Source organism: Camelina sativa, chromosome 18, assembly GCF_000633955.1.
Source record: "Camelina sativa cultivar DH55 chromosome 18, Cs, whole genome shotgun sequence".
NCBI classification, from domain to species: Eukaryota; Viridiplantae; Streptophyta; class Magnoliopsida; order Brassicales; family Brassicaceae; genus Camelina; species Camelina sativa.
The window spans coordinates 14,342,111-14,360,127 of NC_025702.1; the positions used below are offsets into that span (position 1 = coordinate 14,342,111).

The 18,017-nt window shown below is 33.9% G+C and overlaps 2 protein-coding genes across 2 annotated transcripts in view; both read right to left on the bottom strand.

Moving 5' to 3' along the window:
- Positions 1-1,940, bottom strand: part of LOC104763480 (pentatricopeptide repeat-containing protein At5g55740, chloroplastic-like) — a 5,269-nt gene extending 3,329 nt beyond the window's left edge. The window contains exon 1 of the mRNA XM_019239845.1: positions 21-1,940. Within this exon, the coding sequence (XP_019095390.1) occupies positions 21-1,913 (1,893 nt within the window). The 5' untranslated portion in view covers positions 1,914-1,940. The remainder of the gene's footprint in view (positions 1-20) is intronic.
- On the bottom strand, positions 2,181-2,803 carry LOC104761625 (probable calcium-binding protein CML49). The gene has a single exon (XM_010484742.2). It carries the CDS (start codon positions 2,755-2,757, stop codon positions 2,248-2,250), a length of 510 nt encoding a protein of 169 aa, XP_010483044.1. The 5' UTR covers positions 2,758-2,803; the 3' UTR covers positions 2,181-2,247.

Genomic DNA, 18,017 nt, shown 5'->3' on the forward strand with positions numbered 1-18,017 from the left:
CTGTACAGAGCCATTGCTTCTTTCACGTTACCATATAATGCATACGCCGCGATCATGGCATTGTAGAGGGGCAACTCGCTGTATAACTTACTTCCAAATACCCTCTCTGCTTTGTTTATATCTCCACATTTAGCATACATGTCAACCAAAGAAGTTTCAATAGAAACCGAACAGGAATGCTGTAGATTTCTTATGATGTATCCGTGGATTGATCTTCCGAAATGCAATGATGCTAGATTTGCGCTTGCAGAGAGAGCTACAGTGATGCTAAATGCATTTGGTCTCAGCCCGGATTCTTGCATCTCTCTAAGAAAAAGAATCGCCTCCTCACTGCAACCATTTTGTACCATACCATTCATCATAGTCGTCCACGAGATTATATTTGGAGAGATGCCTGAGGATTGCATCTGCAGGAACATTTCCTTGGCCTCATTTACCTCACCATTCCTTAGAAGACTTAGAACTATCAAATTCCATGTGATCACATTTGGTGGTACACTTTCTAGCTGCATCTCATAAAACAATCTCAAAGCCTCTCCACTAAAACCAGACTCTGCATAGGCTGCAAGTAACGTATTCCACAGTATCAAGTCTTTCTCTACTGTGGAATCAAACACTTTCTTAGCATTAACAATGCTGCCACATTTACCATACATATCCATCGTGGTGCTGGCCAAAACGATATCAGATTCAAGAATGTGTCTGATGCCATAACACTGCACCTCTTTCCCGAATTTAAGATTCTCAGTACGTGCAGCTGCCGACATTAACGTCGCTAAAGTGACACAATCATATTTCAGCTTCTCTAGTCTCATTAACTGACACATGTATATAGCATCTTCAACTAGACCTTGTTGAACATACCCAGATATAAGCAGATTCCATGTTACCACATCCTTATCAAACATCCGATCAAAAACCATCTCAGCATACTCTATCAAACCAACTTTGCAATAGAAGTTCAATAAAGATGTCCCCAGGATATTATCCAGCTCAAGTCCATTAACAATAGCAATGGCATGAGACTGTAACCCCTCTTCAACTCCACCCATATTGGCAGAAGCAGATAAACAAGTCGAGACAGTGACACGAGTAGGCTCAACACCTTCCTTCCTCATATCAGATAAAAGCCTAATCGCTTCCTCATTCATCCCATTTTGAACATAACCAACCATCAACGCATTCCAAGCAACCACATTTCTCTCAGGAATTTCATCAAACACCTTTCTCGCATCATCCAAAACACCGCATTTGCCATACATATCAGCTAAACTACTAGCCACAAACACACAATCATCAAGACCAGATTTTACCACATACCCATGAACACCTCTCCCAAATCGACTCCACTGCAACGCACCACACGCCTTACAAACATTCGGAACCACGAAATTATCAGGAAAAATCTCATTTTCAAGCATCTCAACAAAACCCATCAAAGCTCCTTCACACAACCCAATCCTACACTTCACACCAATAAGAGCCGCCCAAGAGAAAACATTACGAACCCTCAATTTCGAGAAGAGCACTTCAGCGATCTCCAAAGCATCGCACTTCGCGTAGAAGATCACCAATTTGGTCTCGATGTACTCGTTCCTCGCGTAGAAATCACCATTCTTCAAAATCCGAGCATGAATCTGCTTCCCCGTGCTCAAATCTCTCTCGTAAACGCATCCTTGGAGGATTTCGCCGTATATCTCGGGACCAATGCGTAGGTTTCTGAAACCCATCTCTGTAACTAAACTCAGAGCTTCTTTGATCTCACCGCTCTTACATAGAGACGAAACGCGGTGAAAGTAAGACGTGGAAGAAGGAGAATGATGAGCTTGTTCATCGTGATTTTTAGAAGGAGGCTTTGTTGAGACTGAGTACGGAAGCTTAATTGGGATAGTGTTGAAAGGAAGAGAAGCCATTCATGCCTCTCCCTCTCTGATAACGTCTCTGAGGAAGAAGATAAACAAAGTTTGTTTCCCTGAACGAATCACCACCGTTGATTAATTTTATCTGGTATTGCCACGTGGACGGTTGCGATCTGTTTCCTGATCGTTGCTCAAATTGTATATTTGCGATTTTCGATTTTATCTCGGTTTTTTTTTTTTTTTATAAATAGTAACGATGAGAATATCTAAAATTTTTTATTTGAATTTACTTCGAAATTATACAAACAAAAAAAATTGAGATAATAACAGAAAAGGAAGGTGGCTTTGATAATATATTTGTCCAAAATCTATCTATGCATGCTCAGCCCTAAAGGACAACAAAAGCATAAGATAACACAAACATCAAAACATGAAGCGGCACAGAAGAGGAATAGTAAGACACTGCCGCTCCGGTTCCTTGGCCGCCACCTGATCCTGATCCTCCTCCTCCTTGACCGCCACCGTTTTGTCCTCCGCCTATAGTACCGTAAGGGTAAGGTGGAGTATAAAAGTAAGGATAGGGAGGAGAGTACGACGTGGAAGGTGGTGGTTGGTTGCAACAGCCTGACGCTGAAACAGGAGGGCAGTGAGAACGTGACGATGGAGGTGGTTGTGAAGACGACGGTGATGTAGCCTGTGATGGCGGTGGAGGAGGAGGATTACCGTATGGAGAGTAGCCTGTAGAGGAAGGCGGTTGAGGCGGTTGGTTACATGGGTAAGGAGTGCACAACCCAGTGTTTGATGAATCCAAAGCTGAGTTTAGATTGACACAGTTGAGAAGTGATAGATGAAAGGTGATAAGAGAAATATAGAGAGAAGCTTGATGAAGAGACAACATGATATGATATGATGACTTAGAGAGGATGACGATGAGTTTGGTCTTAGTTTTGAGATTTATAATAAAAAGATACGAAATATTTTCCTCAGTTTCGTATTGTCTGCCGCATGGCATAACACATGTCGTAAGTGTTGGCGAATTTCTGAAGAAAACGTTTGTGTCTTTTCAACGGATGTAGACAAAATCTTCTCATGTAATAACAAATTAATACGCATGCATTTGTCTTACTTTGGAATTTATATAGCGGTACCATATATACTCATAAAATTAAAAGATGTCCTAAAGAATACATGTCATGGGTAACATGAGTTTCAAGATAATTGTGTGAAAATTTAGTTTGAATCTTTTGTTATGGCCAACGGGAAAGATAAAGAACTACGGATCGACTGTTTATGTAATCGAATAAAGAAGACCCATCTTAACGTACGTTGAAGAATAAATATCTTACCGTTTGTCTTTTCTTTTTGTTTTCTGGTGACAAACTTGGGTTTAATTAATAAAATTATTTCCCTTAGTGATATTACATGCTACAATCTAGGGTATGGTATAAAGTTTTAAATTAAAAATTTAAGAAGATTGTTGGATTATTAAATTTTTGATCATTTTAAGGTGTGCATGAATTTGGTTATCGTCTTGTATGTTCCTTAGATTGTTAGGGTGTAAATGAACGGTACCACTAAAGAGACGGTTAACCTCACTTAAGACACAAGTGTGAATGTGTGATGCCTTACATATGAAGACCACGTGAAGTGATACACGGTTGTTTGGAGTATTTTAAGACGTTGGTTGAGAATCAACGTCTCTTGAAAATGTTGTAAGTCTTCTTTATGAGGTGTCGATTGCGATATTATTGAGTTTATTCAATCTGGATATGGGTCTTGAAAATATCGAGTTATGTGGTTTGGAGTGACCGTCCAATTATCAATATATTATGCGTGAGTCTCGTATAAATCGACGCTGAGTATCCCGCGTAGTACACGTTACAAACATATTTTAGTTAGCTAGCCAAATGATTGATGAGTGTAGCGCATGACTTTTCCCATCACTAGTTGTTTCTGCATGATAGTGAAATGACAAACTCCTCTTTTGCTTTTAATGACGATATGATTTGTGTACCATCAAAATGTTGACCCAAAATGACGACGAGTCTTCCGTAAACATTTTAATAGCTAGCTTGAAACCCAACAATATCTTGTAACTGGCTAATGTATAGTAGATAACAAATTTCTCCAAGATTCCAACAAATGAATTTGTTAAATTTTCTTGATGTTATTATACACGTCAAATTTTAGATGCAGATCTGTAAACGATAATCCGTAAATTAGTTGGGTGCATAATATTTAACGTTCACTTGAAAAAATTGCAATAGTAGAACGAACACTTGAAGTCAATATGCTCACATCTTTGCATGCATATAAATAAGCAACAGAGAGACCATTTCACAAGTTGACACCATAAACTCTCTCGGGCACTAACATCGAGGTATCTACTCTGCAAACTTTCTCCGACACTGGTGTAGCTCCTACTCACCGGTGTCGGGATCTGTTGTCTCTCTACCTTCTTCTAGTTAATCTTTCTTTCGGTTGTTTAAGCTTTTCTCCGTTTTTAGTCTTGTTACAAACCCCTTGGCCTCCTCAAATTCCGGTGACTTTTCGATCAGCAGTGACAAAGGGCGACGGTGGGTTCCGGTTAACCCCCGTACCTTGTCTCTGATTGCTTCAACTGGTTTAACAGATCTACGAATATCCGACATGCACAACCTTCGATTGGGATGTCGTTTCACCCCTGTAAAAGCCTCTATTGAGGCACCAAGCTTAACAGGCGAGCTCCTCTCTGGACCACTAGCCAAGCTTTATCCGGTGGAGACGTTGGAGGCACACGACGTCCCCTTTTCCATGTCAAGAACCCATCTCTCCAAAATTGAACTGTCGGTGTGGATACTTGATCCAGCCCCTTACAACAACTCTGACTTGCTTATGCTGAAGGTTTGTTCACCGGAGATGCTCAGTCTCTTGCAAACCTATTCATCCTCTTCGTACAACCGCCGCCGCTCGCTCAATTTCGCTAGGTCAACCATCATGTTCTTCGGTCTTCTTTTGGTGGGCCTTTCCCTTATTGTCGGCCCATTACGCTTTCAACAGGCTAAGCCCATGAGCACAAAACCCATGTCAAAATATTCTGAATATTTTCTAAGTCCACTTTCATTGTCTCTTCGTTATCTGGGTGGTAAGGACAAAAGTTTCCTTATACATCGTATATCGATAGCTTTGATGTGGGTCTATGAATGTCAATGGCAATCCCTGGTACAAAGCAACCCGTCGTTTATCAATCTTCATCCTAGCGTTTGGCTATTGGGAATCCTGCCTTTGTTTTCAAACAACATCAATGGAGAGAGGAATATCGGCATTATGACTCCGCCTCTACGGAGCGGTGGTTACCGAAATTTCCTCAACCCCATGTTTCCATATCCCGTGATCTATGAGCCTAAGCATGTACAATTTACCAAATTCAGGGAAATATTCCACACAATGGTTGGTCCAGCTCTAAACCTCTCTAAGCCCAGGTACGACAATTTATTTCTCTTGTTGACGCCCAATTTTAGCCAATGGTGTGGTCAAGTTTACAAACTCTGTGGATTCCATTTGAGTTGTAAAGCATCATTGTTGTTGTGGCGTCTCTCTTATTCCTTGAGAACCTTGGTTATAATATCCCTTTCGGTTTTGACCCATGAATCCTATTGCTTGATGTTCTTTGGTAATTGGATACTATCTCCAATTGGTCCGAGTTTAGTCTACGGCTTTGGTTTGATCAAGGTCTTTCTCTACTCTATGGCAACTCTACCAAACATCTTTAAGCCCCAGAGCTCCACAAACCTTGCTTGAAAACTTGTCAAGCTACTACTTCGTGTAGGCTTCCTCAAACTGGAGAGAAGTTCAGCTTTGACCCTTTATTAACGCCAACCAGTCTGATGACAGTGGCAATCTCCTCATCCGTTGGCTTGTCCATGGAAGAGCTATCGACAATCTTGATCTCACATGTACCAAAACTCCTTCAACAATTTGGCTCAAAGCTCTCAAGAACCTATTGCCGATTAATCCTATCTTTTCTTTGTTCCTATGTTGTTTTGGCATTGGGGAATGCCTCTTTATCTTGTATTCTAAGCGTTGTTGTAAGAACATTGGCTGTTGATTAATGAATGCAAGTTAATTGACAAAAAAAAAAAACATATAAATAAGCAACAAGAAAAATAAAGAACAAAAACTTCATCCCATCATCGCATTTATTTTTACTTTTACTGAATGTGTTGAAAAACGCCTAAACACATTTCATTTCACCAAGAAATAGATCTATCATCACTTTAGGTTCTGACATTTTTACAATTGGGGATAAAATAGTAAATTTTATATATTATTTTAATTTCTTTTTGTGGAAATGGAAATATAGTTGCAATGATAACATCAACTTAATTTAGCTATGCTGTTTTAGGGCTATTGTATTTATTTTATTTTCTTAGATCAAATCTTGTATTTAGCCAAATTATTTTTAATATACCATAAAAAAAATTTTAAATCCAACTATTTTTTCTCTAAACTCTGTGTTTTTTATTTTCTTTATTATTATCAGAAAATTCTTAATAAGGGTTTATAATAATTTAGTAAAAATATGAAAATTTAAGTCTTTTATATTGGTAAGAAAGAGAGAGATCCCCTCTGCTTTTTTTATACATTGTGAAGAAGGTTTTTCTTGTCCAACTTTTATTTGATGTCTTTCAAAATTGATTATCTTACTAAGATGCATCACACCTAGATTCATATATCTTGTTAACATTGTTCTCTTATAGCCATTGAATCGATTTTTGTATTTACAACAAAATTATTATTTAATTAATTTGGTTGATTCATGTTAGGCATTATTTTTGAATTTCATACTATATAGTTAAAAATCATGTGTTATTCAATCATTGATTTCCACTTGAAATGTGAATTAACAATGTTAGGTGGAGTTATTGGTTCTATGATTTTAATGGATTTGGAAATCCAAACAAAAATCATGTGTTATTCAATCATTGATTTTAAAATACTTATCAAAATTATGTATTATTGGTTATATGATTTACAAATACTTGTTAAAATCCCATGTTATTCATTTAATGATTTGTTTTTGGATTTCAAAATCCACATTATGTTTTAAATGGATTTGAATGGATTTGAAAGTATAAAATAGAAGGATTCAAATCCAAGGATAAAACATGTTGTTCCAAAATTCATATGTTTTGATTTCCATTATTTACAATTATATATGGATTTAGAAATCACATCTCCAACTATATGTCATTTCAAATTTTCACTTTCTCGTGCGGTTGCGGGTCGACATCCTAGTTTTGTTTAAAGTTAAAATTTTTATTTTCAGAAGTCAATCAATCTTCTTTAGGGGCTGTTATTGGAAAAATGATTTTTAAATCCATATGGAATTGTAAATTCTAAAAATCAAAACACATGGATTTTGAAATAACATGTTTTATCCTTGGATTTGAATCCTTCTATTTTACACTTTCAAATCCATTCAAATCAACATAAAACATAATGTGAATTTTGAAATCCAAAAACAAATCATTAAATGATTTTTTTGGTCAAATAAATCATTAAATGAATAACATGTGATTTTAACAAGTATTTGTAAATCATAGAACCAATAACACATAATTTTTATAAGTATTTTAAAATCAATGATTGAATAACACATGATTTTTGTTTGGATTTTCAATTCCATTAAAATCATAGAACCAATAACCCCTTCTTAGTCAAAATCGATCGAGTGGAAAAACTTTTTTTTTCCCTATGCATCACTGAGATGAGGTCATTGAGAGTATGGGAAGCCTGAAAAGCTAGCTATTAACCTCCTCTTAAGATCAAAATGGAAATGTGCCCATTTGCTTTGTTCTCCTCGAACTCAAAACCATTTGCTTTGTTCTCCTCGACCCCCATGTTTGAGGGAGTTTGAAGTTTCTTTTCGAGAAGACTTGAGTGAAGAGAGGATAGAGAATAAAAGCTGTGTTTTCACTCTTACCAATCAATCAGCTCAGCTTTATTTCTTAGAACAAAAAGATTTGATGTACTTGGAAGGTGAAGAGTTGGTAGAGGTGGTAGCTTATTTCAATATGGGGGAGAAGAAAGATAGGAAGAACGAGGAACAAAAATAGACAATGTTGTTTCACCATGGGTTCATACTTCCTCCTCTTTACAAGAAACACTATGTTCCCCTTCTTTATGGAGGTGAATCGGTTGTCCGCCAAGATATGAAAATATTATTCCTAATGTTACTTAATTCAGTAACATTTCATTGTTTTTGTAATCAATTAAACATGTTACACTATTTTACAAATCCAAAACATTTCCTAGCGTTACTAATCATATTCAAAATATATAATTGACGACACACACGCATTGGAAATAGTGGTCCAAGTTANAGTTGTAAAGCATCATTGTTGTTGTGGCGTCTCTCTTATTCCTTGAGAACCTTGGTTATAATATCCCTTTCGGTTTTGACCCATGAATCCTATTGCTTGATGTTCTTTGGTAATTGGATACTATCTCCAATTGGTCCGAGTTTAGTCTACGGCTTTGGTTTGATCAAGGTCTTTCTCTACTCTATGGCAACTCTACCAAACATCTTTAAGCCCCAGAGCTCCACAAACCTTGCTTGAAAACTTGTCAAGCTACTACTTCGTGTAGGCTTCCTCAAACTGGAGAGAAGTTCAGCTTTGACCCTTTATTAACGCCAACCAGTCTGATGACAGTGGCAATCTCCTCATCCGTTGGCTTGTCCATGGAAGAGCTATCGACAATCTTGATCTCACATGTACCAAAACTCCTTCAACAATTTGGCTCAAAGCTCTCAAGAACCTATTGCCGATTAATCCTATCTTTTCTTTGTTCCTATGTTGTTTTGGCATTGGGGAATGCCTCTTTATCTTGTATTCTAAGCGTTGTTGTAAGAACATTGGCTGTTGATTAATGAATGCAAGTTAATTGACAAAAAAAAAAAACATATAAATAAGCAACAAGAAAAATAAAGAACAAAAACTTCATCCCATCATCGCATTTATTTTTACTTTTACTGAATGTGTTGAAAAACGCCTAAACACATTTCATTTCACCAAGAAATAGATCTATCATCACTTTAGGTTCTGACATTTTTACAATTGGGGATAAAATAGTAAATTTTATATATTATTTTAATTTCTTTTTGTGGAAATGGAAATATAGTTGCAATGATAACATCAACTTAATTTAGCTATGCTGTTTTAGGGCTATTGTATTTATTTTATTTTCTTAGATCAAATCTTGTATTTAGCCAAATTATTTTTAATATACCATAAAAAAAATTTTAAATCCAACTATTTTTTCTCTAAACTCTGTGTTTTTTATTTTCTTTATTATTATCAGAAAATTCTTAATAAGGGTTTATAATAATTTAGTAAAAATATGAAAATTTAAGTCTTTTATATTGGTAAGAAAGAGAGAGATCCCCTCTGCTTTTTTTATACATTGTGAAGAAGGTTTTTCTTGTCCAACTTTTATTTGATGTCTTTCAAAATTGATTATCTTACTAAGATGCATCACACCTAGATTCATATATCTTGTTAACATTGTTCTCTTATAGCCATTGAATCGATTTTTGTATTTACAACAAAATTATTATTTAATTAATTTGGTTGATTCATGTTAGGCATTATTTTTGAATTTCATACTATATAGTTAAAAATCATGTGTTATTCAATCATTGATTTCCACTTGAAATGTGAATTAACAATGTTAGGTGGAGTTATTGGTTCTATGATTTTAATGGATTTGGAAATCCAAACAAAAATCATGTGTTATTCAATCATTGATTTTAAAATACTTATCAAAATTATGTATTATTGGTTATATGATTTACAAATACTTGTTAAAATCCCATGTTATTCATTTAATGATTTGTTTTTGGATTTCAAAATCCACATTATGTTTTAAATGGATTTGAATGGATTTGAAAGTATAAAATAGAAGGATTCAAATCCAAGGATAAAACATGTTGTTCCAAAATTCATATGTTTTGATTTCCATTATTTACAATTATATATGGATTTAGAAATCACATCTCCAACTATATGTCATTTCAAATTTTCACTTTCTCGTGCGGTTGCGGGTCGACATCCTAGTTTTGTTTAAAGTTAAAATTTTTATTTTCAGAAGTCAATCAATCTTCTTTAGGGGCTGTTATTGGAAAAATGATTTTTAAATCCATATGGAATTGTAAATTCTAAAAATCAAAACACATGGATTTTGAAATAACATGTTTTATCCTTGGATTTGAATCCTTCTATTTTACACTTTCAAATCCATTCAAATCAACATAAAACATAATGTGAATTTTGAAATCCAAAAACAAATCATTAAATGATTTTTTTGGTCAAATAAATCATTAAATGAATAACATGTGATTTTAACAAGTATTTGTAAATCATAGAACCAATAACACATAATTTTTATAAGTATTTTAAAATCAATGATTGAATAACACATGATTTTTGTTTGGATTTTCAATTCCATTAAAATCATAGAACCAATAACCCCTTCTTAGTCAAAATCGATCGAGTGGAAAAACTTTTTTTTTCCCTATGCATCACTGAGATGAGGTCATTGAGAGTATGGGAAGCCTGAAAAGCTAGCTATTAACCTCCTCTTAAGATCAAAATGGAAATGTGCCCATTTGCTTTGTTCTCCTCGAACTCAAAACCATTTGCTTTGTTCTCCTCGACCCCCATGTTTGAGGGAGTTTGAAGTTTCTTTTCGAGAAGACTTGAGTGAAGAGAGGATAGAGAATAAAAGCTGTGTTTTCACTCTTACCAATCAATCAGCTCAGCTTTATTTCTTAGAACAAAAAGATTTGATGTACTTGGAAGGTGAAGAGTTGGTAGAGGTGGTAGCTTATTTCAATATGGGGGAGAAGAAAGATAGGAAGAACGAGGAACAAAAATAGACAATGTTGTTTCACCATGGGTTCATACTTCCTCCTCTTTACAAGAAACACTATGTTCCCCTTCTTTATGGAGGTGAATCGGTTGTCCGCCAAGATATGAAAATATTATTCCTAATGTTACTTAATTCAGTAACATTTCATTGTTTTTGTAATCAATTAAACATGTTACACTATTTTACAAATCCAAAACATTTCCTAGCGTTACTAATCATATTCAAAATATATAATTGACGACACACACGCATTGGAAATAGTGGTCCAAGTTAAAGAGAATTTGTTAGAAATACCATTTTTTTTGAACATTTGTATTTTTACCTTCTTTTATACAATTATAATATGTTAAATTAATTTGTAAATTTTTTTTTAAGATTTGAACTCTCTATTTTATATTTAGGTATAGTTTTGAGGGGTTAGAGTTTAGTATTTGAAGTTTAGAAACTTAGAATTTAGTTGTTTTATACATAGAAAAAAAAATATTTTTGAAAATGTACAACATGAAAGGATATTTTAAAAAAACGACATAGGAAAATAAGTAATTTTGAAAATCTCCCAAAAAAAGAATTTTAGTGTCATCAATTAAACATTTCATTATTTATATATATGGTAAACTATATACTATGATTTCCTTCGATATCAAATATTTACATTTATAATTAAAAAAAACATCATTTTAGCAAATAGTTACATTTATAAAAGTTATTTAAATACTTCTATACGAGATCCCTAATATATTATTGTTGTTGTAATACTCTATTCATTATTATTTTGATGTATCTATTTATTTATTATAGATGATTAAAATTATGATGCAATTTCGTGGCGACTGAACAATCTTATGAGACATGTCTAAATTACCAACCCTAACCATACGTTATCTCGTATCATCGTGTAACATTTATCATAAATGATAGCAATAACAAGTATACACGACTACACGTAGAAAGAGTAAAAGACCAAATCGAAGTAACTTTCCTTTGATTCTATTCATGCACAATCATACGCGCATATGCACACATCACTAATAAAAAATTTAACACGCGATGCTTATATTTATTATGAATTTGTGAAGAAAACTTCTCTAATTTTTTTTCTTATATATATATTTTTGTTATAACCTTCTCGTTTCTCTTCATACACATATGGTTTAAAACAAATATGTGTGGCAAATTAAAAGAAGCCACAATTTGTGTTTTCTTCAGTTTAATCATAACATTTTCATGTAAAACCATTACACATTTTGTGTTAAACTCTAATTATAAGACTTTATAACCAAACCCTGATTTCGAAATTCGTTCCACATTAATCTTTTCCATATTAATTAGCCTTGTAACCAAACACAACAAATCCATATATAGAATCCATCACAAATTTTAGTTGAAGCGTGAGTACTAGTTAGTCTTGTTCCTCGCCAGTTTGAAACTGAAGTAACATGTTTTTTTTTTTTTGTAAATTTGTACACATGATATCTTATATAATATGACAAGGTTTACTTTTAACTTTGCATAAAACATTTGACATCACAAACATTTAACATTTGTCCATACCTTTACTTCTTTATTATTTAACCACATCAATTTTTAAAAATCTCTTCTTTTCTCAACATAACGTCTTCGTATTAATAGTAATGTCTTTGTATTTGGGGGTTATAGGTAACGTCTTCCGTTCATGTTTCTGAGATAAAGTAGGAAATTGAGTCGTGGTGTTGTCTGGTGAATACCTCTTTATTTTGCTTGCATATTTGCAGGACCGGCCCTAGGGCTGTTGTGGCATAAAGCATTTTTTATATGTGATTACTTATAAAAATAAAAAAAAACTACTAAAACTGCCCATTTGGAGGTTAGAAACCATGACAAGGGATTGTGCCCCATATAACACAACCAACTCAGCTAAGAAATAGTTTTGTAAGAAAGCCTACATAACTACTCCCTCTGTTCCAAAATATAGAATTGTTTGGCTAAAAGCACGCTTATTAAAGAAAATTTTTAACACAAAATAATTCATTAATTGAACACATTAATTGACCACAAAAAAAGAAAAAAATAGAATGGATAATTAAGAATATTAAGAGACACGTTTTATTCCACTTAAATAGGGATTGTTAACAAATTACAAGAAAAAAATTTCAGATGCGAGCCATTTTTTTGTAATCACTTTGAAACTAAAATTCAAATTTTTCACTATGGAGCCATATGAACCAAGAAACTTCAATTATTTATCTCTATATAATTTCTTTGGTCTAACAATGATTTACCAAATTTTTCATGGATTACAATATTGATTTGAATTTTCCAATCCTAAATCATGAGGCAGAAGTTTTGATTGATTTAAACCAAATTCCAAGGATAGAAGAAGATGATCCTAGTCACGGCGATGAAGTTTTTGATCATCCTATTAATCATAATCCAGGTGAGAATCTTTTTCCATGTTTTTAAATTAGTTAATTTAAAAGTTTAAATAAACCAGAGATAATGCTTTTTGTATACGCATGAGTTTTTAGAGTTACAATAATTTTACAAGTGCTGTTCATCTTCTACATAGTTTTGTTAAATATTTTCTCTTACATACGGTAATTTTACAAGTGCTGTTTTTGTAATTTTAATTAGATTGAGTTACGTAGCATAACGGTGACTTTTTTAATTATTGCAGAAAACGATGATCAGTTTCAAGGTGATACGATTCTACCAAGCGGTAGAAGAAATGTTTCTAATCAAGAGAGATGGGCAATTTTCAGTGCTTTGCTAGCAAGAAGTGATAATGGCAATCTCAACAGATATCATACAAAAGAAGTTTCAGATCTTTTTTCAGTGCTTATACAAATCGTATGGAAGATTTGGCGAAGAGCAAAAGAAACAGCTAAAGATGGAGGATCAAACAAGTACAAGATACCGCATATGAAGAAATATATATTGGAAAGAAATGGTCTTCCTTCCAAACAATTAAGTTGTGATGCTATGTTGCTGGAACAGGTGTTGAACATTCCCAGGTCGTCAAATTAGTAGAAATGGTCTTCTTTTGTCTATGTTTTTTTTTCTGTTTGTGAACATTCTCAGATCGGATTTTATTGGTTGTAAACTCTTGATGATACCTCTGCAGTTCTAAGGATTTTATTACTTCAGCGACACTCTAAGGATTTTGTGTTCTTTTGTATACATGTATTGGGTTGTGATGAGTGAGAGAAGCTTATCCAAATATAGAAAAATACTCCACTAGTCCTCTACGTTCATAGCAAGTGGAACAATATCCAAAGAGAAAAAACAAAAAACAAAAAAAATATGAGAAAGAAAGAAGCATAGCCATCACACGAACCTTACTTATTTGTATTGATGCATAACTACAAGTCTACACCAATAAAATCACAGTAAAAAATTTGAGAAATAAGTAGATTTCAACTACTGTGGACTTGAATTGAAAAGCTATCAGCTGTCTTGAGAAAAGCTATTGTGGAGTATTTGATGTTGATTTCCCCTGTTTCGATCCAATACAAAATCTTCAGCAATACAAAATAAAGCAAAGCAATTTATCAACGGACTAGTCGCTTTTTCTGCAAAAAAAAATCAATAAGATTATCTACTGCATCAAACTGCATCACATGAAATTTTAATTATGATACAAACCTTAAAATATGCAGGGAGCAATATCTTCAGCATATCCAATTTAATTTCGTCCCATGACTTTTCCAGATGAGAGGCTCCTTCGTCGTAATAAGGTTCGTTCAGATCGAATTGATGAATGGTCCCATAAACTGCCTTTTTGATCGATTTAAGTTTTTTTGCTATGCTTTCTTTTTGTTCTGGTATTTCGGTGGGAGGAGTTTCTTCTTCGTCGTCATGAAAATATTTGTTTAAATCAAATTTATGAGGATTTGATTTGCTAATGGGTTGAACTTTTTTTGATTTGCTTTCTCTTTTTTCCATTTTTTGTCTCAGATTTTTTTTTTTTATGAAAAGATCAGTTTTTAAACCCATGAATTTGGAAGACGATAAGTTTTGCAAAAATGGAATAATGACACGATAAGTTTCACATAAAATGGTTTGACCAAAATTGTTTTAATACTTGCATAGAAATCTGAGAAAATTCTATATTTTGGAACAAAAAAAAAAGCTAAACAATTCTATATTTTGGAACAGAGAGAGTAGAATATATTATGTGGCCTAAAGCACATGCTTTAGTTGTTTGGAGAGTGAGCCGGGCCTGCATATTTGACCAATCAACTCCCCTCTGTTTTTCTCCTCTTATTGTGTGTGTATAAATTATGAACATATCCAAGGCACAAGCCAAAAAAAAAATTTTTTTTTTTTACTCTCTCTCTTGAGGAAGTGTTCGCCCTAGCCGTCAACCAAGAGCTTTTCTCCGATGGCCGGCGATGGGTGGCTTCCACAGCACCATCGTCGGTTCCAGTTTCTTCTCGTTTTAGTTTGGCTTCCTAGTTTTGTCAATACTCAGCTTCGTCATCTCCAACCTTTGTCCTTTACTCTCGGTGATGGTAAGTTCCTTTCGGTGTGGTGACTATCTTAGAGGATTGATGGCCGGTTGTTGATGTTCGGAAGTGGATCTATTCTTCGGTGGCTCCTTTTCGTCTTTCCGATCTGGTCATGGAGGTTCAAGGTTCCCGATCTGGTTCTAATGTCTCGACACTCTAGTTCATCGGATATGTTCTTGTTTGATTGTGAGTCGGTGATGACTTGTCGCATGTTTCTGGTTGCTTTCGAGGTGGATCTGAAAAGCTTTTTCTTGGATTTTGTTGGCTTTGCGGTGGTGCTGTCTCGGCTGAGGCTTGTATTTAGTCAGCTTCTCGTATCCCTGAATTCGCTTGAAGTTCCCTTTGATTTTGCGACATCAACCTCATTGTTTTTGGGTTCCTCCTCTTTTGGTTGTGTTGAGTGACTTGGCTTTGGTTTTATGTTGTTTCATAGGTTAGTCCTCCTTTGTTTACGACGGTCTAATTGTTGGTTTAGGGCTAGGTCTTTGGATTTAGAGGTCTTTAATCTACGGGTTGGCCTATTCGTGCAATCTGGTATCAGTTCTTTTGTGGCTTCTCTTCTTTGATTTGGTTGTTAGCCTGGTTGACTTGTTCTGCTACGGTAATCTTTCTTGGATTTTGCTTGTGGTTTGTCTCTGATTGCCCTTCCATGACCGAGTTTTCAATTGGGTTCCACTTATTGCAAATCGTGGATGGTTCAGCTTACCCACTTGTTTGGGTTTCCTCCAGTTTTGCTAGAAGGTTGGTTTGGTCGTCTTTCTTGAGCTAGTTTGTTCATCTTCCTTCGTCAATTTCTCTGTCAGGTTCCCCAGTTCGTTCTACTTCAACTCGCCTTCTCCATGGTTCTCTGGTTTGGACTTAATTGAGATTATTCCATTGGTAGTTCCTTCAGGTTCTGTAGTTTATTTTTCTGTATAAGTTTCCCTCGTTTGGGTGTAGTTTCCCTCGTTTGGGTGTAGTTTCCCTTTTTTGGGCTCTAGTTTCTAGGGATAACTTTGTTTTTCCTCCAGCTTGGTATTTCAAAAACGTATTCCACCCTTGTAGTTCAAAATCGTATTTTATAATGGAAATATTCAGACGAAAAAAAAAGTGTGTATAAATTCATATTTGAATTCCACATAATTCAAAAAGCTACCCAAAAAGCTATTCAAAAAAAATGTGTATAAATTCATATTTGAATTCCACATAAAATTTAAGTTTCCCAAAACTCCTTATCACTTTATCTCTATCTATAATTTGCTCTCTAAGTCTATAGATCATTATTTACCTGTTTGCATATTTTTTTTGCCGAAATTTATAGCATCAAAGTGATAAATCTGGCTAGATTTTCACATATCTTTTTCTTTATTGCAAATATATACTATATTTTTCACTTTTCCACAGAAATTGGCGTCGTGAACTCATCTATTTGATTGGTCACCAAAGAATTCATGATCAAACATATATGGTGATCTTTTGTTTATTGAATTTCTTCCCGAAAACAATTTCATGATATGAGAAGAGGAGTTCGTTGTCTATGCTATTCATGATATGAGTTTTCCAAAGCCATCTGAGTTTAGTTAGTTCTTCCAATTTCAGTTTTCTATTTTCTTACACAATTTAGTTAATTGTTTTTCTTTGTATTTGATATCTAATTTCTTTTCACAGTATTATTATTTGGGTTATAATGTGTATGAACTTCTTTGCAGTTAAGCCAATTTTGTTCCTTTCTTTTTTATTTGTATGGTGGATTATATGGTACATACTTGTTATTAGATCTGTGATATATTGCAGTTGAAATTATATTAGATTCATGTTTCGATTTTGTCTTCCATTTTTTCTACACCAATAACCTGTTGGATAGTAGATTATTTAAATTTAGAAGAACATAAAAAATAAAGACATAGACAAGGATCACCACAAAAAGACACCCAAAAAGAAGTATACAACATTTATAAATGTAGTATATGTATAATTACTAAAAAATGTTGTATATACTACATTTTTTAGTAACTATACATATACTACATTTTTTAGTCGTCATTCATACAAGGTTTTTATACCACAAAGATCGCTGAGGATGATAACATAAATTTTTCACATTAACAATTTCATCAAATTGCAAGCTTAACAAGTTGTTTATAGAGCTGAGATTTAATTTAATATATTTATTAGATGATGACCTATTTAATTTCCTTTACGGCAAAAATTATTTAACTTCAGTTGAAAAATATTTATTAGATGATCATAGACCAAAAAAACCCAACATATACTACATTGAACAAAGAACAATTTTTGGGTTCACTCCTACGGGTGAACCCTTTGTTCATTTCTCATTATTTTAGCCAATGAGAATATGATATGTCATAATACATTTAAAAACTTATTCATTCACATTCTTATAAAATAAGGAAACAAAATCTGTAAAATTAAAAACTTAAACTGCTTATTTATAACCCCAAACCGATATATAATTTCATTCTAATTGTAAAATCTAAACACTAACCATCTCATTTGTAAACCCAAACCGACGTATAATTTCATTCTAATTGTAAAATCTAAACCCTAACCATCTCATTTGTAAACCCAAACCGATATATAATTTCATTCTAATTATAAAATCTAAACCCTAACAATCTCATTTGTAAACCCAAACCGACATATAATTTCGTTTTATTGGTAAAATCTAAACTCTAACCACTTCATTTGTAAACTCAAACCGACATATAATTTCATTTTAATTGTAAAATCTAAACCCTAACCATTTCATTTGTAAACC